The sequence below is a fragment of the Poecilia reticulata genome, chromosome 6 (genome assembly GCF_904066995.2).
Source record: "Poecilia reticulata chromosome 6, P_reticulata-male-v2, whole genome shotgun sequence".
In the NCBI taxonomy this organism is placed as follows: domain Eukaryota; kingdom Metazoa; phylum Chordata; class Actinopteri; order Cyprinodontiformes; family Poeciliidae; genus Poecilia; species Poecilia reticulata.
The window spans coordinates 27,208,021-27,231,990 of NC_088835.1; the positions used below are offsets into that span (position 1 = coordinate 27,208,021).

At 38.0% G+C, this 23,970-nt stretch overlaps 1 protein-coding gene across 14 annotated transcripts in view; it reads left to right on the forward strand.

Moving 5' to 3' along the window:
- The window catches only part of LOC103466386 (pleckstrin homology domain-containing family A member 5-like), a 120,642-nt gene that overhangs the window by 90,242 nt on the left and 6,430 nt on the right, over window positions 1-23,970 (forward strand). For 7 of the 14 annotated variants that reach the window (XM_008411911.3, XM_008411910.3, XM_008411909.3 and 4 more), the window contains 15 exons: window positions 203-709; window positions 2,913-3,393; window positions 4,848-4,931; window positions 6,537-6,656; window positions 7,546-7,599; window positions 10,643-10,723; window positions 14,840-14,902; window positions 14,988-15,068; window positions 15,747-15,896; window positions 15,980-16,081; window positions 17,511-17,669; window positions 18,880-19,035; window positions 20,472-20,592; window positions 21,489-21,604; window positions 23,073-23,288. In XM_008411911.3, the coding sequence (XP_008410133.1) occupies window positions 203-709; window positions 2,913-3,393; window positions 4,848-4,931; window positions 6,537-6,656; window positions 7,546-7,599; window positions 10,643-10,723; window positions 14,840-14,902; window positions 14,988-15,068; window positions 15,747-15,896; window positions 15,980-16,081; window positions 17,511-17,669; window positions 18,880-19,035; window positions 20,472-20,592; window positions 21,489-21,604; window positions 23,073-23,288 (2,491 nt within the window). The other 7 variants (XM_081608289.1, XM_008411912.3, XM_008411916.3 and 4 more) reach the window with 6 other exon arrangements.

Genomic DNA, 23,970 nt, shown 5'->3' on the forward strand with positions numbered 1-23,970 from the left:
CAGATGGTAATAGTAGGACAAGAAGGAGATCGATCTCTTTTATTAGATTATCTGTCTCATAACAAACTGTCACAACATGGCGACAGTTTTAACATTTTTATAAAAGTTACACAGCTAATTAATCTAAAACTTCTTTCTGGTCAAAAGATCTAGGAGAGTTCTCTATTCGTCATGTAACAGTTTCCTTCTTGTCTTTTTTTAGGCTGGACAAGCTAAAAGTGGAAGAGTGTGGACCCAAAGAAATCAGTCAAGTAGCTAACCACAAGCCGCCGCTAACACAGCCAGAAATCCAAAACAACGAACGCAACCTTCAAGTTGACCGCGAACGCAGCGCGGCCGTGACGCCCAGCAACGAGCAGGACGAGCGAAAGCAGCGCGACGCCGAGCGCTACGGCTTCCAGAAGGACGGCGGCGAGCGCGAGCGACCCCTCACCAAGATCAACAGCGTCAAGCTGCAGCCGGAGCAGGCGGCGGCCATTAAAGCCAACATGACCTCGCCCCAGACGCCAAACGAGACGGACAGGATGCTCCACCTCCCCCAAATGAACGGATCAGGAGAGCCCTGTAAGGCTAACGGGACCGGGGTTCCTGTCCAGCAGAGTCCAATCAGCGAACCGGAACGCAACCTGAGCAGAACCAGCTCCATGCAGCAACTGGAGCAGTGGGTTCGCACGCAGAGAGGACGGGGTCAGGACGACGACGCCAGGAGGTAGGGATTACCGTATTCTCTGGGTCAGTGCTGGCAAACTCATTTTGGGTCATATTAACATCATGAAAGTTTGTGCCTGAATGTATTGATAAAACCCAATAACACACTGCTAAATTATTAATAGACAACTGTCTCAGATTTTTTTTATGGGATTCTTGGCATGTTTTATGGGGTCCTGGCTAAGTCCACTGGAAAAAAACCCCTCAGAATTTCACACTTAATCTTAGAATTCTGAGATTGTCAGAATTCTTTTTTTTTTCACAGAATTCTGACTTGAGAATTCTTTTTTTTTTTCACAGAATTCTTCTTCCTCCAAATTTTGATTTTAATCTTGTTGTTTTATATGGCCCTAGTCCTAATCCTGTTGATAAAACATTTTTTTCATGTATGACTTCTTAACCACATAATTCATCGTTATTCTATGGAAAGCCAACAATGCCACAAGTCACCACATTTATTATCCGTCTTGGTAAAAAGTCAAGTATGAAAACACTGTTTTATGAATCAGAACGCCGTAAAATCTGACATAGTTTTTTGTTTGCTGTTTTAAGAGCACTTTCTTCACAATGAAAAACACGCCACATAGGTCACTGAATGCCATCACAGGTGAAATCCGGCGTATAAATGTCGTATGTTTTGCTGTTAACAGGGTGGTCTAAAAATTGCATTTTGACGGGATTTTTGCTGTTTTGTATCCATAACTGTACATGCATAAAATATATACATTTCATGTATATACACCTGTTTTTTGCTTTTTAACCAGATGCACAGTAAAAGTTGCAATTTGTGGCACTTTTGGTTTTCCATAGTATTCAAAGATGAGAGCAATTTAGAAATAATCAACCATGACATGAGTTTGACACATGTGCTCTGGACTGTTAAGTCACATTTGTTTAGAAATTATGAAACATGAGGGGATCTTCTCCATGTTTAGTTGCATCCAGTTTGTGATTTTTAATTGCCTTCTAATTCTTCCTAACATCCTGTAGCATGAAAAATGAAGATATTCAGCTTCATTCAATCAGTGTAAACACTTTGACTCTATCCACTGGAGTCTTATCAGTTATTATCAGTGGGAATAGACAGACGCTTATTCTTGGTCAATTGGTATGACCTCAGTTTTAACGAGTTAAAAATAAACTTCCTCTGTCCATTTATCGAGGAAATTGGCTGACAGTTTGTCTATATTTCTCTTATTATCATTGACACTATGGGACATCTTTAACCTCTCTTAAATCTATTTTAAAAAGAGGATTTCATGCATTTAGTTGAAAAAAAAAATACAATTAAGAAAGAATCCAAAGGCTTAGATACATTCAGAGGTAAAAACATCTTGTTCTAGCACTACATATGAATTCATATTCATATATTAAAACCCACCTATTAGTGTGCACTATTTATGATTATAACTATTTTTTTAATAAAGAAAGAAAAGCAGCAGAAAGCCTGGCCTGTCCGTGTCCAGTCCTCCCTCTGCTCCTCTCCTCCAACACGGCTTGTCTCCTCCAAACTGATGTGTAGTTTCCGTTTAGTCACGTGTCTTTTTAAATGCTGCTGCTGAGTTTTACAGACCAGCAAGCGCTTTAGCCTGGATCTGTCAGGGAGCCTTTATGTGAAGCTGTCCCGATGCAAACCGCTCTGACGTTGAACCAAGCGAGGAAGTTGGGCTTTTTTTAGTCGTGTTGTCACATGAATGTTTGATTTGTCTGAATCTGGCGGCGTGACGCTACTACTGTTTTCTGTTGTTTATTTGAGAAAAAGCTTTACTGCACCATACTTTGAACTTGATTCATGTTATTCTGAAGTATAGGTTTTGTACTGTACTTTTATTTTGTTGTGCATGGGTCTGTCACAATAGCAAATTTTACTGCTGCCAACTCAGCAACTTTTCAGACAAAAAAATAAATAAAATTGGAATCGGCAGGTCAGGCTTGAAGATCGGTAATCGACCAGAAAACTGCAATCAGAGCAACTCTGTCAAAAACCACTCATTACGCTATTTTGGAAGTTCAAGAAAGTTTAATATTTTTGTAAATAAGTACATAACCCAACTTCTTTATAAGTTATTATTGATTTTATTTGTGTTTATTCAAAAGAAAATAATAAAACTTTACATATTTTAAGCTAGATTTATTTATTTAACATTGTGTAACATTCGCTTCTGCCTTATTTAATAATTTTTTGTGTTTTTTTTTCTCCCTAGCATCACCTCATACCAGACTCTACCTAGAAACATGCCGAGCCATCGGGTTCCCTACATGCCCCATTATGGAGACGGCTACCGCAGCATGCCCAGGAACAGCATGGCCCAGCGGGACAGCATCTGCAGCATGTCGCCCTCGCTCTACGATCAAGCCCTGGGCTCTTCGGCCGCCGAGAAGCGGCGCTCCATGCGAGACGACACCATGTGGCAGCTGTACGAGTGGCAGCAGAGGCAGGCCTACAGCCGGCAGTCGGGGCTCTACAGCAACATGGCCAGCCCCAAAACCATGATAAACCTGTCAGAGCACGCCGCACTGAGCCACTCCATCCCCCCCTCACCTTCACACGGATCGCTGTCCATGTACGGCGCCTACTCTCCGATGAGATCCTACAACATGGCCAACGCCAGGTCAGAGGTCGCCTCTCCGGTCTACAGGAGAGACCTGAGTATCGACAGACGGCAGCGGCCGCAAGTCAACAAGGTCTCTCAAACAGTTTTTATCTCTTATCTGAGAATGTTATAAATAGCTGTGGCTTTAGATTGTGTCTTTGAAAAGTTACATGAAGCAAACGACTTAAAGGAGAACTAAGCACATTGGAGAAGTAGCTCTGGTGAAAGTTAGGTAGGTATTTATGGAAGATCAGGGCCACTGAAAAGTAAAAAAAATCTTACTAGAATCCCCTGATTGAAGTCAGAAGATTCATTCTGACAGAATTAAAAAAATTAGACTTGTGACTTTTAACCCTTTGAAGACGAGGTCTAAATGGCCATCCCGGCGCGCAGTCTTTCTTCTCAGTGCGTCAGCCATGAAGCCATGTAGCGATAGCTAGCAAAACTACTACTAACCCTGCACACACCACAAACTCTAACTAACACACTTATAGTCTAAAAAACCCATCAAAACACTCTTAGTAAAATCCACAGCATCACTGCGCCCTAGTCTCTTGCCGTATCCAATTCCCTCCACCCTCGTCTCTTTCCGCATGCCTCCGTTCTACCTAGCAATAGACCGTCAACACATTTTCATTGGTTGTTTCGAAATGTGGTACATTTAGACCCCACAAAATAAGGGGGAAATGATCGATCTTATTTCTGGCTTTATTTTGAAGTAAATAACCACAAAACCAATATAAAAACACCACTTTTATGAAGTTTGAAGTCCGTGCTGTCCAACAGAGTTGAAATGAAAACTCTGTATGCCGTCCGTTATTACGAAGCCTTATAAATGCGTCACATGCTTTTACACCGCATGGCAGCCAGCGACTGCACTAATTAAAACTCTCAACTCTGACTCTTAAGTACTAAGAGAAAAAAAGTCCAAATTAAAATTCTGAGAAAAAAGTTAAAATTAAGAACTAAAAAATCAAAATTCTGAGGTTCAAGACATAATTCTGAAAAAAAACTTTACATTTTGATGAAAAGTCAAAATTCTGAGAGAGAGAAAAAAAATCACAATTCTGAGGTTAAAGTCAGAATTTTGAGAAAAACTAAAAATTCTGAGAAAAAATTCTTTTTTTTTCCCCGACTCACCCTGATCCTCTTCTGTAGATTTTTGTAGTACAATAATTCTAAAAAACGTTCCGTTTTCGTGTCGTTTACAGATACAAAACAGCCCGTTAGTGGAAGCGGACTAGTTGAAACAAAATAACAACATTGCTCTCCAAAGCACTTTTTGCATGAAACACGTCCACAACACATCTCACAGATCTTTGCCCTGCAAAAACACCAAATATAACAAAGTATTTTTGTCTAGTTTCTACTGCAAATATCTTAACATTATTGAAATAAGACAGAACTAACTTAAAATTAACCTTTCAGCAAGATGTAGAAGCTTGTTTTGAGTCTTTTTTATGAGGCAGATTTTAGTCTTGGTGTAAATTATTCCATCACTGACAGAGAAATCTCTTCTTCTTCTTCTCCCTCTGTGTTTTGCAGTACGCCTACCCTCCCGACAGGCGATCGCTGCCTGCAGGGATCCCAGTCCAGACTATCACTGCCCAATCTCTTCAAAGCAAAACTGTAAGTCTTCATCTGTGCTGAGTCTCTTCCTCATGTCAGACTGTAAATGTTTATACGTCTGCAGCTCTGTTGAAATACTTTAAGGTTTCACGGTTTGGGTTGAACCTGACTTTGTTCAAAACAGTGCTATTTCTGTCACGCAGCCTTGCCTCTCCCTCTTCCTGTTTCACTCAGTTTTGCGCTCCAAGTTGAAGGATTTAGCAGCCGTCCTCTTCAGGAGCTCCTAAGGCTCGCATCACATCAGAGGAGACTTAAACCCCCCATGTCACTCACAACTCTCTAAGCCAGATCAGGAGTTTATGTCAAAGCTGCACACAATGCTATGTTTTGATAGAGCTGGTGAAGTGTGACCTGGATTCTGCAGCACATGCTTACTCCTCTGTTTTTAGCTAATGCAAAAAGCTTGTGTTCTTCCACTTGTAATAGCATGTTGGATAAAGTGCATGAAAACCCGACACCTGGACATGCAGACAAACTCCTCTAAATCCTGGTGTACTCTTTCCTTTACTATTTAATCACGATTAATCGGATTGGTCAGGATTAATCGATTATTGAAATAATCATCTACTAATTTAGCAATCGATTAATCGTTAACTGGAGTTTACAGACTCAACAAAAGGCTATTTGTTGAAAGAACAACATACTCAGAGCAGTAATTATGCCAAAACTGGACAAAAATATATACATTTTGTATTCAAGATAAAAAAAAGAACCTTTGTAACCATTATACAAAAAATCTTACTAAGTATTTTTGTCTAGTTTCTAGTGCAAATAAGAGAAAACTAACTTACAAGTAACTTTTCAGCAAGATCTAAGAGCTTGTTTTAAGTCAATAATTCATTAATATTGATGAAAAGGTTCTACTTTCATTGGCAGATTATTTAACTTCTAACATGGGAAAATGTCTTTTTATAAGTGAAATAATCTGCCAGTGGAACAGAAACCTTTTCATCAATATTAAGGAAGTATTGACTTAAAACAAGCTCCTACACCTTGCTAAAAATTTGCTTGTAAGTTTTGTCAGATTTAAGGTGTATTAAGGTATTTGCACTAGAACAAAATAGTTGGTAAGATTTTGTGTTTTTACAGTGCATGTTCCACCCTGCTTCACCCAGGTGAAGCTTAGTTTTAGCTTCACCTGGTTTAAACTCTAAAAAGTTCTTACTAAGCACCTTTTGATATCCAAAACATAGTTAATAAATCAGTTCTGCTGTGTTAATATTAAGTCAAGCAGAACAGGCTGAGCTTTTCACATTATTTAAAGTATTTTTTTTTAGTTCAGATGAATACTTTGTTACAAATGATTCACTAGAGGAATGATATGTTGTTGCATTTTAGGCAGTAGAAAATGTACTTTCTTTTTTTTTTAAGAAAGGAACTGAACGTATCTTTTAAAAAGGCTAAAAAAGGCTCAAGTGATTAAATGAAAAATCTGCACAATGTGCCTTTTTTAAAAAAAATCCAATTAATCAAATAAGCAATAGATTAATCGATTACTAAAACAGTCGTTAGTTGCAGCCCTACTTCTCTCCGCCTCCCTCTCCCTGACGGTGTGTCCCTGTTTCATTGTGGATGTGTCCCCTCCTCTCTCCGCCCTCCCTGCAGCCTGAGGAACTGACTTTGCTGCTGATAAAGCTGCGGCGGCAGCAAGCAGAGCTAAACAGTATCCGGGACCACACTGTAGCACAGCTTATGCAACTAAACATGGATCACAGCAACCCAAAGGTCAGGCCCAGGGTCGTCTCTGCTGGCGTGTGGTGTATGTGCCATCTCCACCCACTCTCATAATCCATCTTCGTCCAGAAGATTTGGTTGGTCTTCATGCATGGCCGAGTCAGAACCAACACACTATAGGCTCGGAAAACGACTCTTTGTCGTGTTCGGAGGTCATATTTAAATTATACGCTGCAAAAACACAAAATATTACCGAGTAATTATAGTTTCTAGTAGACAAGACAAAACTAACAAGTAATTTTTCAGAACAACATAGGAGAAGATTGGGCAACACTTTGTTTGAAGGGGTTATATATAAGTCTTATGCAAACCCCTTCAAATAAAGTGAAATTGTTTTACGTCAGTAATTCTTGAATATTGATCAGAAGCAGAATGAAGACTTTTGTTGCCCAGTCTTTGGTAGAAAGAGGGAAAAGAGAAAACCGATGCCAATGATTAAGCTTATTTTAAATCATCGTGCAATTAATAGATTTTATTTGGCCTAACCAAAAGCAGTAAAGCATTATTTTAAATAAAATATGCTACGTTTGTAACAGTAGAGCACAATAATTTATCTTTGTGCGTTGATAATTTTCACTCTTCATTGTTTGGTCTCTTTCATATTTATCTTCCTGTGCTGTCAGGGCTGCATGGGGCCATTTTGTTATAATGCACACATCCAGCCGCAGACTCATGTTGTCACGTTCTACAGTTTTATATGGTGCCTGACCTGCTTTCTCCACATCGGCTTGTCCTGCTTCCTTTTCTCTGTGGCTATATTTGGATACATGACATGGTTCTGTGGTTCCTAAGTAAAAAAGAGACGCATCCCGGTAATAAAAGGACTTCTTTTTTCTCACTCTGTTCCTTTCTCTTTCCGCTACTTTGCTGCCGACTCTAGAACGACATTCTCTCCCATCACCTCCAAAGGAACCTCATGTATTTGGACAATCAGGTGGGGTAGTGCATGAATGCATGGCCTCCTTCCTGTGGTGATGATCTGAACTGATTCAATGTTGTGTTCATCAGTACTTTCTCTTCTCTTATATATAGAAATTTGTACATTTATGTAGTTTTTTGTTTTTTAGCTAAAGCCTTTAGTTTTTCCTTTCATCCATCTTAGTTTCCTTCCTTCTTTCATTTTTCTTATTCTAAATATTTCTTTATGTTAAACACAAAATCAGCTGAAATACCTGAAAGAAGTGAGCAACCATAGTGGCGTATTTCCTCTTGTTTTGATGGTATTTCACACTTAAAGCCTACTGATCTTCCCACTCGTTCATTCCTGTACTGGAAATATTTATATTAAGGTGGTAATATGAAAATATCCACATCTCTAACCCATCTTTATTTGTATTTCCCAAAGAAAACAGCAGTTGCACACATACAACATTTAATTCACATATTACTCTTTTATCAGTTTATATGATTTACACAAGGAGGTTTGTAGTGACATTTAAAGGGTCAAAGCAATGCTTACATTTTCTTAAAACTATGAATTATCTCATCCTTTTTCTTTCTCTGTTATTGCACGTCCTGTGGTGGGATCACTAGGGGTGTAACCATGCGCCACAAACTCTCATGATATTAAAATGGCATGATAATTATTGTCAAACTGCAGGCTGTCTCAGGAAGAGCCATTATTAGAAAGCATTGTGATGGAGATGTAATTGGTAAATACTGTAATGACAGTATCAGCTACAATAAATCCACATCTGCCTTCCTCCTCTGGTCTCTCTGCCTCCAGCGCTCTTTGTAGCGCGCTAATCTGTGTCAGCTATGGACATTTTCTGCAGCTGAACATCTGATTGTCAGTGGTGGGAACTATTAGCCAAAAATTTTCATGCACTAACACTAAAGAACTAATAGCAAACATTAGTTCTGCTAATACTAAAATGCTACATGGTATGCAGGAGAACATAGTTATTAGCAGAAGTGAATGCTAAGGCGTTACACCAACATGGTATTTAGTAGAACCTAATGATAAAGCACAATACTAACATAGTTATTAGCAGAAGCTAATGCTAAAGTGCTGTACTAGCACAGTTATTAGCAGAAGCTACTGCTAAAGCGCTATAAAAAACATCTTTATTAGTTGAAGCTAAAGCGCTATAGCAGCTCATTAAGAGGCTACTCTCCCAAGTTCTGATGGCCCTGAAAGAGACCATCATCTACTTCTCTGCTGATGTTGCAGCATGGAGAGGAAAAGCAGGGCAGAGCGCAACACACAGGAGACACACAGCGTGCATGTGGCAGCCACATGTGGAGCCATGTGGTGAAACACAACCTGGGATGTGCAGCAAGCTGGCTCCTGCCACACCCTTCCTGCAAGTTCATTTATTTCTACCCAGATCTGTTCATATTTAGATGCTCCGCTCTAAAATTGGGACTATTTTACAATCTTTTAATGTAAAATAGCCCATTAAAAGATTTGGACAAAATCTATCATACCAGTTATTTAACCTATTTGTGAAATTTTATTTTAATCCATATTTTCATTATTCTTTTTAAGCATTAGAACCTCCTAAAAATGATCAAAGCATAAAAGCTGCAATTTGAAGACTGGTTTTTTCGATTTTGTGATTAGCGTTAAATTTGCTCTAATTAAAAAGAAATCAAAACAAGATACTTGGGGTGCTTAAACACTTGATAATCCAGTGGACTGGGTTTGATTGGGGACCAAAATTGCAACATTTGTTGGATTTTCAGCTGCTGCCGTTCACTTTAATGCTGCACTTTGTCAAAAGATCCAAACTGATTGAAAAACCAGTTCACCTCCTCACCTATGGGGGCGCTGCACCAAGAACCACTGAAGGAAACAACATGAAAACCTCTGAAGAAAACAATGAGCGTAACTTCCTTCTTCACAGAATGTAAACAAAAATGGAGTAGCATCAGATTTTAGCGGCTGTAGGATTTCTCTTATGTCTCTTGCTAGCACTAGACTCACGTCTGTTTTGGTTGTGTTTACCCAGAATTCACTCTGAGTTTTCCCAAAAATATTGCTAAAGTCCTGCCTCATGAGCATAGTGCTGTCTTGCCTCCTGAGCTAGAATGCATCGTTACACCCCTAACCACCACTGTGTTTGTAGATACATTCTTTCAATAATCAATCATTTAAATCTGGTACATCAAGCGTTCATTGTTTAAATTAAAGCACACACGTGTTATTTGGATTCTGTGAAAAGTCTTATTTTCTCCCCTTCTCTGAAGCATGTAATGGGTTTTATAAAATGCACAAAGCAACACTAATGCGTTCATGATAATTATCATTACAGTTTGCCTCTATTTGTCAACAGAGAAATAATTACCTCACATTATTTTACCACAAACAATTGAAGGCAACAGTGGAGCTAGCTGCTTTAGTACACTGTAAAAACACAAAATATTACCAAGTATTTTTGCCTGGTTTCTAGTACAAATATCTTAGTACACTGAAAATAAGACAAAACTAACTTGCAAGTAACCTTTTAGCAAAATATAGGAGCTTGTTTTAAGTAAGTAATTTCTTGGTATTACTTATTATTTCACTTATAACAAAATATTATTCCCCTTTTATAAGTGAAATAATCTGCCAGTGAAACTAGAACCTTTTCCCCCATATTAAAGAGTTATTGACTGTAACAAGCTGCTATATCTTGCTGAAAAGTTGTTAGTTTTGTCTTATTTCAAGCACTAGAAACTAAACTAAAAATACTTGGTGAGATTTTGTGTTTTTGCCATTTAGTATTAATACAATAAGTTAAGATTTTAAGAGGAGCTTTTCACTTCTAAGACATAAATCCTCTTAGTGCTTTGCACCACAGTTCAGTTTGTAAGTTTGACTTATTGCCTCTTAGATCTACATCCATTCCTGTCATTTCTGGACGCACATGTTTATGTCTGAGTCGCCTTCGTCGGAGAGGCGTAATCATGCTGTAGCTTTTGTCTCAGAACTCAAGTTCAGTGCTGTAAACTTTCTGACACTTTCTGTATCGCTCCTCTTCACACTGTACTAGATGAAGGAAATTGACCCTTTAATCGTCTTGACTCACACTTTGATTGAGAACTCTGCCCCAAGGCCTCAAGTTTACCAGCAAGTAAGGCCAGCCAAAGGCGTTGCTCCAGCTCATCCTCACCAGTCGCTGCCGTTGTTTTGCAATGCTCCTCCTTTTTGATGTCCAAGTCCTCTCGGCATCTTGAGACTGGTCTCTTTGTTTTGTTTGTTATGCTAGCACCTCCTCATCCATCGCTTTTGACTGTTCTCTTTATTAGGAGAAGTCATGTTCTCGTGGGCATGACTTTCAAGACGAATAAATCCGATGTATGTGTTCTCGCCACTGTTCAGTTTAATCCCCCCTCTTCATTTTCAGGTTTGTGTGTTGGAGGTTATATAAAGGCTGGATTCACATTTTATTTGCATTTTATATTAATTAGAAATGTTAATTTATTTTGGGTGACTGAAAAAGTTAGACTCTTGGATTCATTACACAGAGAAAAAAATATTTCAATCAGCTTTTTTATGTTAAACATGATGATTGTGGCTTACAGTTAGCAAAATTCGGTTTCTACTTTTGTTTCACATCTTAATAACTTTTCAATATTCTAATTTATTGAGATTATGCTCACAAGTGTAGACCTCAATCATTATGCAGTCACTCCCCCAGCCATTATAATATTTCAGAAACCATGTACAGAAAGTCTTCACCTGTATGAGTAAAATGTTATTTTCTCAAACTTATTTAAGTGTCTACATTATCACTTCTTCATTTTCCCATGTTAAAGCCAGAAAGATTATTTATTTTGCTATCATTTTACAGTACAAAAGAATGGAGTCATTTGTGTTTAGCAGTTAAGATTCTTTATTATTCCTAAAGTCTGAGTCCAACATTTAAAGGGGACCTATTATGCAAAATTCATAATTTGGCTCACTTTTATACTTCTGTTTGTTCGCAAATGCTTTGGAAAACAGTCCGAGCAATTAAAAAATAAACAAAAACAAACACCCTGTCACTTTTTGACAAGAAGTTAATATTTTTGGGTGTGTGGAAAACAAAACAAAAAGCCCGATTATTAAGTCATATTCAAGGGGCACTGCACTGTTACCTAGCAACCCCAGCCAAGCCCATCCCCGTTACCTAGCAACCCCAGCCAAGTTCCAGCAAGCTGGTTTAACTGCTGTATAATACATTCTGTAAAAGACGAGTGTTTTGCTTTTGACTTACTATCAAGGAACCACTTGCTGCATTTTTTGTTGGTCGTCCAAGAGGCTCTTCTAATGCTTTTCAAAGATGTACGTATAATTGCGCGTCTGTTTGCAGCTATTTTTATGTGCGAGAGCCAGTAGAGAAATATATATGTAATATTGGTAATTATCGGTTATCAGCCAAAGCAGCAATATTAATATCTGATATCAATGTCGGCTAAAATTTTCCTATTGATGTGTCCTTAAAAATCTCATTAGATCGGTTAAAAACAAACATCCAGACGGTTTTTGACATTTAATCCATGTTCTCTGGTGTCTGGAAAGTGAGCCATTTCAACAACTTTACACATATAGCATCACAAATCAGCAGGCACTGCCCTTCACCTAGTAACCCCAGAGAAGCCAAGTCCCGTTACCTAGCAACCCCAGCGGAACTCCACCCGTTACCAAGCAACCCAAGCTGAGTTCAAGAACATTTTGTCAGAACGAACTGACTAAACTAACGAAAAATAATTCTGTGCAAAAAATGTACAGACCTATCCTAACCTGTCCAAGAAAGCATAACAGGTCACCTTTAAAGTTAACATACTGCAGGTTATATAACCACTCAGCACTTCAAATTATTCTGGTATATTCTGAGTAAACCTTCCTTTACCATTCTCTCCCTTCACCTCTTGTCAAACAGCGGTTGCCCTGTTATTGACATCACTTTGCCACCTCTTTGACCCCCTCTGGGACCCGTCTCACTCCTTCATTGACATACCGGCACCACTCCAGCTAGCTGCATTCCCACCTGTCGCGTAGCCAGAAGTCTGTGTCCCTCCCCTGTCCTCCTCCCCATGTCGCTGGTAGTCCACATGACCCCACCGTGAGGCTCTCCGGGCTGCAGGAGAGCGTGCATGTTCTCTGTGGAATGCCATGTGGTTCCTGCTGCTTTAAATGTACCATGTGGTTGAGCAGAGGGAAAGTGTGTGAACCACTCAACGTGTGAGAGGAATGTTGCCGTAGAGTCTTAAAATATTTGGGCAGTGAGTAATTTTGTGGGTTATTTTTTATTTCTCTCATATTGGACTTAAAATTAACTGTGAAACCAAACAGGTCTTCTACCAAAACAAGTAAGATAATTGTACTTCAATAGTAAAAGCTGCAGCAAACATTGTATTTACGCTGCAAAAACACAAAATCTTTCCAAGCATTTTTATCTAGTTTCTAGTGCAAATAATCTTTGTACACTTGAAATAAGACAAAACTAACTTACAAATAACTTTTCAGCAAGATATAGGAGATTGTTTTAAGTCAATAATTCTTGTATATTTATTAAAAAGAAAAAGTACTTGTTCCACTGGCAAATATTTTCACTTATAGCAGCATACTTTTTCAATAGAACTAGCACTTTATTGACTTAAGCTATAAGTTTAAGTCAATAAACTTAAACTAAATATAAACTTAACATTTATATTTTGTTCCTAAATCTTTAGAGATGCATAAGCTCCTATATGTTTCTCAAAAGTTACTTTTGTCTTATTTCAAGTGTATTAAGATATTTGCAGTAGAAACTAGATAAAAATACTTGGTAATATTTGGTGTTTTTTCAGCGTACTCTGTTTGTATCTGATCTTTTGCTCGTTCTGCTGTTTCATGTCCAATGTGAGTAGAAACATAAATCAACTCGGAAATAAATCACTGTCTCAATATTTGAGGACTGTATTGTTTTATATTTTTAAAGAGTTGGTAAATGTGTGTTATGTGCACATTATTTTTGTGGAAACGAGGGATCCAATGCAGCTGAAATCTAATGTTTCTTTCGTAGTCTAACAAATTGTTTCAGGACATATTTATTCACTTCCATAATCTGTCACATTTTGACCTCATTAGTGTTTTTTGTCTTCAGATGAGTCAGTTTAAGGGGAAAAACATTCATTTCGATCTGCATCTGTTGTTTACACAATACATTTACACTTTGTTCCTATGCACTTAGAGATGCATTGATTTTTTATTTGCTCTGTCAAAACCAATATTATCCTATTCTTCCTTTAGAAACTACAATATAAGAAGATAAAAATGCAGCATACAGAATATTTCTTCTCGTCTTCCTGCTTGGAGTAAACATTTATTATTTCTTTTGGACGTGACTACACCTTGCAAAGCAAGTTTTTACCAATATTCAGAACCAAAGATAGTGATTCCACAGCTTTGCATCTTTGTTAGCGATTAGCATGAACAACCAGAGCTTGACTTGTCGTATAAAACATCTTTATTCTAAATGGCTTCTCAAATCTTTGTGCTTTTTTTCAACCTTATTTCTAAACACTTCCAGGATACAGTAAAGAGATCCTGACCCAACATAATGGTCCACAGTGAAGAGTTTTGATGTGTTACTTCGACCAGATCTGATGTTTTAATTTTCCGCCAGCTTCTCACCAGTCAGTGACGGCCAAGCTGAATATCGACACACAATACATTTCTTAAGTCTCAGTCAAGGCGACCCACTAGCTTGACCCAGTTACACCAGTTCTACCAATGTGAAGACATTGACACAGTAAATAAATATCTGACATCTCTCTCATCTTTGAGGATTTCAGAAAATAGAAATAATTTTGGTAAATCTAATTGACCTAAAAACAAGAGAAGTTTGGTCTGACTTAACTTCAGACAGTGAGAAAAAAATAAGTGTTTTCAGTCGGTGTATGTAAACTTCTGGTTTCATGTTCATGCCTTCCTTTCCCGTTTCCGATAATACGAACTTGTCTCACTGATGGAGAAAAACGACCTGAGAAACATGATTCACAAGCTCCACCTGCAGAGAGAGATTGTGTTTGGGCCGTCTGCTTTCCATTGCGGGTTTTGGGTAATGTAGGTTTTCTGATGTGGTGAATTATGAGCTCCCATTCAGGGTTTAATCTTCTGGCTCAGTGAAAGAGCCTTGAAACGGCACTGCATTAGATCTCCAGATCCTACAGTGTATGTGCAGATCTGTTACCTCCATCTAAAGCTACGCTCGTCTTCACAGATGAGTCCAGAAGACTACAGGGAACCGGTCTACACGTACATGCCAGAGGTGGAGGATATTGATGTAAGTTCACTCCTCAATTACTCATTTATTCATTCATTCTGCTGGAAGATATATTTTTTAACTTTTGTTCTCTGTGTGTATGTAGAGTATAATTAGCAGGCTGTGTGAGCAGGATAAAGTGGTGAAGATGCAGGAGGAGAAACTTCAGCAGCTGTTAAGGGAGAAGGTGAAGAGACATTTGTCATCATTAAGTCCTCAGACAAAACAGCGGCACAGAAAATGACAAATGGTGGCGTCATTTTAAAAAGAATAAAGCTAAATTATATATGCAATGTAGTGTTTATTTGTTTAAAATTGTTTATTTTTGTAGGTCTTTAAAGAGTTGAGAGAAAATTTAATCCGACACATTCATTTGGTTAATCACAAACCAACTTAAAACCGGGTTACAAGTTAGAGAAGTACGACAGCTTATACTACATTGTAGACAGAAAATAAATGGAGGAAAATTCCACCTTAAAAAAACACAGAAGTTTTCTCAAAACAAGGAAATTTCTGAGCTCCAGAAGTTTAAAAAAATAGCTGAAAGAAACTCTGTAATTTTGAGATTAATCTAAAAAAAATTCTAGAAAAAACATGGATGTTTTGGTTTCAAAAGTCAAACATTTTTAGCTTCTCAAACTCAGAAATTTCCATATCTTTTCTTGAAAATTTCAGATATTAATCTCAAAATGTACTCAGCTTTTCTACCAGATTTCTGAAAGTTTTAGTCACACCCAGACATCGTCGTTGGGTTCTGATTCGAGATGGTTGAGGCTACCGCTAACTGGCTGCTAATATAATAAAAAATTAAGTTCTGTCACCATTGCAAATGTATATCTGATGACCTGTGTGTGCTTTTTTCTAGCACACATTGGAGACGGCGCTTCTGTCGGCCAGCCAGGAGATTGAGCTGGGCTCAGAAAACCCGGCCGCCTTGCAGGGCGTCATCCAGCAGAGAGACCTGCTGCAGAGCGGCCTCCTCAGCACCTGCAGGGAGTTGTCCAGAGTCACCGCTGTGAGTTCAGGCTGTTCTCTCTCTCTCTTTTTTATGTAATTTAAGATGAAAGTTTTTACCTTATTGTTTTCTCTGACTCCTAGGAGTTGGAGCGCTCCAGTAGGGAGTCTGAACGGATAGAAGCAGAAGTGATTGTAGCAAAGAACAATTTACTGCAGCAGCTTGAAGCTCTTGGTAGCCCACAGGTAAGATCCTTTATCTTCCACGAATGACAAGTTAATGCAGCATTAACACTGAATACAGAACGGTAAATTTTAGAGCCCCAGAGAAAACTCAGCGAGGTTTTTTATTGATGCCTTTGGCAAATACAAGGTTTCTGCTTGAGGGCTCTTGGCTGAATGCAAAGTGAATTATTGATGACTGGATTGTTTTGCAAGTTTTAATCAAGTCTGTATTTTATCTTGTCTTTTATTGTGGGAAAGTGTAGCAATAAAGAGCTTGACTCTCATTCATTTCAGAGCAGAGAAGTCAGACACTTGCATGTCATTTTGGGAAACCTTTATTTCTCACAAACCTACTACTGTTAATCACAAAAAGTTAATCCTATAGAAAACTTATGGGATTTTCTGAGTCACCAAGCAGCTGCGTTTCCATTAAAAATGTGCAAAAACCTTTTGTCGAAAATACAAAATTTTGCAGTTGTGTTTCTATTAAATAAGAAATGAATTTAAGATCACACTTGTATAAACTTGTTCACACGATAAGTAATTAAAAAAACATTACAGCGACAGATGTAAATAGTTACATGAGACATGTATGGCTCTAGCACTCATCATCTATTAGTCAATCAGATGAGATGTTGGTGTTTTATTCAGGTGACAAGCCCACAGCGGTGGGTGGTGTTTTAAGGAAATTAGTCAGTAATTTTACAGAAGAGCTATGGAGTCAACAAACTTTTTATGAACTGTGGGATGCTGTGAAAGCTCTGGTGGAGCCAGAAAAAAACAAAAGCAAGCCGTCATCCTCCTACTACTTCCTGTTGTCTTCTTTGACGTTTCCACCAGTAGTAACATCCGGTTGAAGAAGAGTGTAGAGCGAAGATATGGAAATCTCACGGCTAAATGTCTTATACAGTGGTAGGTAGAGTACACAAATATTGTAGCAGTGCTTCAACATATTTTTACTGAAGTAAGAGTAAAAATGTATTTGGTAAAAGTAACTGATGAAAACATCAGTCATTTAATATTTAAAAAAAATACATAATGTTATGTGGAAACGTTGATATTCTAAAGACCAAAAGGCAAATAATTCACGTAAATAACATAATTACAAAAAATCTAAATAAGGCAAAAGGAACATTTTTCCAAATCTGTTTCTTTCAATATCAAACTTATGAAACTTGAACAAAACCTGCAGGTGTGTGTCTGTGTCTGGTGAATTTCTGGTTAAAACATGTTTGTTTTTCATTCAGTGGGTAGAAAATCCTGAAATTTTACTCAAGTAAGAGTCGTGATACTTCATAGGTAAAAATACTCCTAAAAGTAAATGTTTTCCAAAAAACGGTATTCAATTAAATCTGAGTAGATGTAACCAATTACTGCCCAACTCTGGTTGTACATGCTGACATTGATGCAGCATCGGTCAGACCAGTAACCTACTGGTTTGCTTTCTCAGACGGAGCCTCCCAGCCAGCAGCACGTCCGCATCCAGAAGGATCTCTGGAGGATTCAGGATGTGATGGAGGCCCTGGACAAACAGAAAGCTCAGAGAAATGCTGCAGACGGGACGGGTTTCTATGAGTCCAATTCCAACTTCAGTAAGCACAAAAATGAGGTGAGGCGCTTTTCAACTTTGTTGCAACAACTAATGATTAATCAGATAAAAAACTGGAACGTTCTGAATCCAATATAAACATTTTATTCCTTAAAATGTAACAGCTTAGCATTCTTTTAGTGAACTCTGAATTATTTGTATCAAAGCGGCTGCAGCTAAAATGATCTTTCAGCAGATGCCTTTTATATGAGTCTATGTACTCTCTAGTTAATGATTAATCGATTACTAAATTAGTTGATCATTTCAAGAACTGATTAATCACGATTAACAGCGATTACTCAGCCCTACATTTCTTAGCCTCTTAAAGTAGCACATAAATGGTTCATTTTTGTCCTTTTTGTTTTTTGATTTCTTTACAAATCAATGTAACTTTTTCAGTCAGTGTACTCAAGTTAATAATTAATAACTTACTAAATTAGTTTATGATTATTTCAGGATTCGATTAATCTGATTAATCATTTCTGCTCTACATTTTTAGCCTTTCCTCTTGAATCAGAACAGAAATTGAGGTTCATTTTTGTCTTTGTTTTTATAAATTTCTTTGAAAAGTCTGAATACTCCAGTTAATTAATCTATTTCTGAATCAGTTGATTATTATTTCAATAATCGATTCATGGTTAATCCAATTGATTGTTTCAGCTCTACATTTTAGCCTGTCCTTTATCTAAACTGAAATTTGGTTTAAATTTTGTCTTTTTATAGATTTCTTTGAAAATCTTTTCAATTGTTTGAGTGTGTACACTCCAGTTAAAGATTAATTGATTATTAAATTAGTTGATGATTATTTCAATATTCGATTCATCATGATTAATCATTTCAGCCCTAAATTTGTAGCCTGTCTTTTTGAATAAGAATAGAAAAGTTGCTTCTTTTTTATAGATGTTTTTTTTTTTACCAATTAAATTAAAACAATTAAATTAAAGCAATTGAACTCTGAGACATATTCTCTAGTTTAAAAAAAAAAGTGTTTAATCTTCTGCAATAATGTGTCCAGAAATAGCCGGTGCCTCTTGCCCGCAGCATAAATCGCCCTAAAGATTCACATCAGTCAAGCAGCAACAATAGAGGAGGCGCTATCTGGCTAATCAGATGGTCAGCACACACCATGGGCTAAAACGGCTCTGCAGCAGATGGCTGCTGCCCTGATCCTGCATGGTGGCACCATGTGTCCCTTTGCTTCCTGTCCTGTAATGCCCTATATAATCCCCAGGAGGACTCGGCACCCCCGCGGCCGCCTCTTCCCCATTCCTACGAGCCGAACTCCCCTGTCGTTCCCCCTCTGCCCGCCTCTCACTCTGGTGCGCGGCCCGCGTCACTCCACAGGCCGGAGGACAGGAAGGCCAATCAAAGGAATAGCTCACAGAGCGTAAGCTTGTTGACCTGTTGACCCCGCCGCCCTCAGCCGCTTCATCACATCCCTGAGTTCACTGGATTTGTTTAATTATTATTATTTTTTAGTTGGGTCACATCCATGTTCCTCAAAATGCTTCCATCTTTTTTGATTTAGTTTCATTTTTGAAGCCAAACCTTTGCTTATTTTCTGTCCTTTTGTTGTGTCATCTTATTCTGTTCATGCTATAAATGAGGGATGCAAGTTATTGATTAATGAGTTGAGCTAAAGTTGATTGATCTTTAGATTAAATAATAAGCAGCCATTTTCTTAAAAACCTTAGTTTTCTATTTATCAAGATGGACAACCTTCTTTACATAACATAAAGGCCTACATTTTTATAATATCCTGAATTAAAGCATTATTTTGTCAGCTGTATTAAATACTGACTGGATACACAGAAAATGGTGGTTTTCTCAAATTAATAAACTTTGACATGTTTATGAAATACAGAGTTGAGTAAAGTATCCAAAAATTGTACTCAAGTAAAAGTAGCACTACTTCAACATATTTTTACTCAAATAAAGGAAAGAAGTAGCCGTCCAAGAAATGACTCAAGACTAAAAAAGTATTTGGTAAAAAATCTACTCAAGTACTGAATAACTGATCAAATTATCAATCATTTAATGTTTAAAAATTACATTGCCAGATGGACCAAAATGTAAAGTTAAGTGGAAATGTTGGCATTTTAAGGACGAAAATGGCAATAATTCATACAAGTAACAAAAAATAACATCAGACAAAAAAAATTCTTCAAATCTGTTTCTTTTATAAAACTTGAACAAAACCTGTGTGTGTCTGAGCCTGGTGAATATTTGGTTAAAACATGTTTGTTCTTCATTCAGTGGGTAGAGAAACCAGAACTTTTACTCAAGAATAATGATATCTAGTGATAAAATTATTCTACTTACTAAGTAAAAATTGTAGTAAAAATACTCCTAAAAGTAAATTTTTTCAAAAAAGTTACTCAAATAATGTAATTGAGTACATGTAGCTAGTTACTGCCCAGCTCTGACTAAATATAGGAAAACATGATCCTCTTGAGTTGCTGCATAGAAAAATAGAAAAAGTTTGGACTGTTTTTCTTTCCTGTTCTGGGATGGCCTGCCATCTTTATTTCTGTATCAATTGACTCTGCTTAACGCTGACCAGCAACGCCCTCTTGTGGATGACGGTAAAACTACAACACTAAAAGAAGGTCCTTATTAGTTAATTCATAGTTAATCAATTGGAACTCATTTTTATCCAATAAACCATTAATCGACAATTAATCATGAGTTGATTAATTGTTTGCATCCCTGCTATAAACCATGCCTAAGTTTGAATTTGTCCACCTGCTTTCTAACTGAATGGTAACTACAGTCGCATGTATTTCTGTTCTCCATGTATGTTAACTTTGTTTCCGTCTGCAGGGTCCCGACTACAGGCTGTATAAGAGTGAACCAGAGCTGACCACCGTGGCTGAGGTGGACGAGAACAACGGAGAGGACCGATCTGAACACCCGTCTGACAGAGAGCATGCGGGAAACAAAGGTGGGAACCAGTAAAAAACATACTTCTTAATGGTTTAGTGCAGATCACTGCACCCGTTATCTGCAGCAGATGTTTGAGGTTTTATTTTTAACCTCGCGTTGCCTCCCATTCAACCTGCTGCACTTTTGATTTCTGTCAGCTTAGTTTACCACCTGCCTTGATGACTGTAGCTGCCTGCTCATTTTTCACGTAGTACATGGTTTTCACAAGTTATTTTCACTTGTGAATTTATGGGATTTTTCTGTTTATATGACCAAACACTGCACTAATCTTTATAAACTGATTATCTATTGTTATTTTTGCCTGACCAAAAAAATTTTATTAGAACAGTGCAAAATTTTCTGCAGTCAAATTGACAGCCAGTTGTGACCAAAATAGGTGGAAATGATTTTCATTTGAATTTTGTTTTTTATGTCAATTTACAGTTTTACAAAAACCCTTTTTTGGCCATTGCTCACCATGGATTTGTTTGCCATATTTAGAGACACCCAGCAGATCTCAGTGAGAGCTGGTCTTACTATGAACCGAACTGCTTTAATATTCTTACTAAAGTAAAATCCAGCCACTGAAGTTTCTGCCATTTTTTTCCTCCACTCACCTGCATGTAGCGAGTTTGGCTAGTTGAGACTTATTTTAATGACTAATGTCAGTTTGGTGGCATAACTTATTTTATCATGCTGTAATAAACACTCTTTTGCTTACAACATGCTGGCTTATGTTAAAACGGCAACAGTGTGTAACCATGGCAACCGGCCATGGTTTAAAGGGAAGCTGGCTCTTTTTTTACATCCACCATGTTTACAAACAACTAATCTCTCTATAGATATTGCATCTTTCTGATACTATTTGAATTTTGATAACGTTTTTTAGTATGTTTCTTTTACCTCTCCATTTAGGCATGTCTTACCCTGTTGGCATCGTCCCACCCAGAACCAAATCTCCAGTGCCTGAGTCTTCCTCCATCGCATCTTACGTCACACTGAGGAAAACCAAGAAGCCTGATCTCAGGACGGTCAGTCACCAAACGTGGATCAGAAACTTAATCTCAGTGTTTCAGCTGTTTAATCTGTAGAAATGGAACAAAATTACTGTTTTTGATTCTATCATGGTGAACTTTTTGGAGGCAGCTGTGAACTTGACACCATCTAATTTTCTCAAATTGTATTTATTCCCATTTTAATTGTGTGCAAGTTGTGCAACACATGGCCAGGCTATTACTCATGCTCTTAAAGCAGCTTTATGCAGTTTCCAGCCTCAAACACTATCATTTTACATACACCAACCATATCATTAGTGCACCACGCAGAAGGGTGTGTCCCCTTCCCAGTGTGTCTGCATGGCTTTCTGTTTAAAGAAACATGAATATATAACACAATTTATCTCTTGGTTCATCGAAATTCCAACTGGATTGTTTCTGAAGCTAGTAAGGTTTAGCTTCGGTCCAGCTTGGACGGTACTTGGACTTAACACCAGGTCCACATCTGCTAGTCCTTCAGCAAAGCAGAAACCGGAAAATTAGCAACTTCACATCATCAGCCTCTCCTATTCAGGCAGTAATAAGCCCCGAGCCCTCAGAGCGCAGCCATGTGTGTCTGCAGGAGCGTGCCAGCAACAGCAGCCAGGCTGTTTGGGCTTCACCTCAGTCTGGTTCACAGAACGGAAACATTAATAAAACATCCAACAGTCTAAGAAGTCACTTTTTCTCTATTGTTGGTAAATTTTACAGTATATTCAACAATCCCCAGTTTTACAGTTAAAGCTGCGTCAGGGGGGCTGACCTAACTAGACCGTGACACCATTTCCCCTCACATAAAAACAAGTGACTGCTGTGGCAATATTGTCGCAGTGCTGGACGTCTTGGCCATATTGTTGTGCTATTTTTAAGCTGTGCGTGTCGTGTCACAGGGTCTGTACTTATGATAAAAAATAAAATTATGAGAATAAAGTAATAAAGTCACAATCTGAGAATAAAGGAACCTTCATAAATTTTTACGACTGTCAAAGTGTCATTCAGTAAATAATGACACTTTTAGTTCAAAGTTTCACCAAAAGTTGTGTTAAAAGTTCATTAAAAGTATCAACTTTGCATTAAAAGTGTCATCATTTACTGAATGACACTTCAGGTATAAACATTCATGAATATTCCTTTCATGTTTATGACAGTATCATGCGCATCCTATCAAATAAAGTGTTACCATTTTAGTTTTATTTTAGTTTAGCATGTCCCTGCTGTGGAATGTAGAATACTATCTCAAGATATTATTAACAACAGTTATAAATTGTATCATAAAACGGTGAGTCTAAACTGTCTTTTGTAGTTGAGTTGTATTGTTTTTATCTCCAAAGTGTGCTGCTGGAACAGTTTGAAAACTGACCTTGAAAATGCTTGACAAGTGTTTGAACTTTACTGTGGGAAAAGCCAGTGGCTCTCTGCTTTGGGTCACGGTTCAAATGAAGATTGTGTTTTGGTGTGTGTCTAGGACCGGCCGCGCAGCGCCGTGGAGCAGCAGCTGTGCGCGGTGGACGGCAGCCGGCCCAGGATGAGCGTGGAGGAGCAGATGGAGCGGATTCGCCGCCACCAGCAGGGCTCCCTCAGGGAGAAGAAGAAGTCGCTGAGCTTCCGGGGAGGCAGCCTGGAGAACACGCCCTCACGCAGTCACTCGTTCAACAGAGAGAATCATTTCCACAGCATGAAGGTGCTGGTCCACCGACACCCATTTAATGATTTAATGACTCATACTCGTGTTCAGTTTTCTTTGAGTTTGGATCTGCAGATTTCAATGTTTTATCAAAGGTGACCTAATCATAGCTTTGATGTTACGTCAAACATCTGTGAACTTTGTAACTGACAGCCATGTTGGCAGGCAGTTGCTATGGAGTTGCTATAACAACAACAAAAAAGCCACAAGCTTTACAGTTAACTCTCTAGTCATTCCTATCTACATATGAACTATATAAATGCATTCCACATAATACTCTATTACAACTTTTGAATACTCTGCCCACACCTGTGTAATACTAAGATAGATGTCAGTGATATTTACTGCTGGACTAACAAAATTAGCTTTTCTAATTTTCTAATGCTTTTATCTGCAAGCTAATACAGCCTACATGTATGTTACTACATGTACTTACTCTGTAGATGTAGTAACATACATGTTACTACATATAGTAACATGTATGTTACTATATGTACTTACTCTGTACATGTAGTAACATACATGTTCCTACATGTATGTTACTACATGTACTTAATACTGTACATGTAGTAACATACATGTTACTACATGTACAGTAGTAACATGTACTACTGTACATGTATTCCCTCTTTATTGTGTGAATAAAGAGTACGAAGTCTTTATTCACACAAAGCGTTCG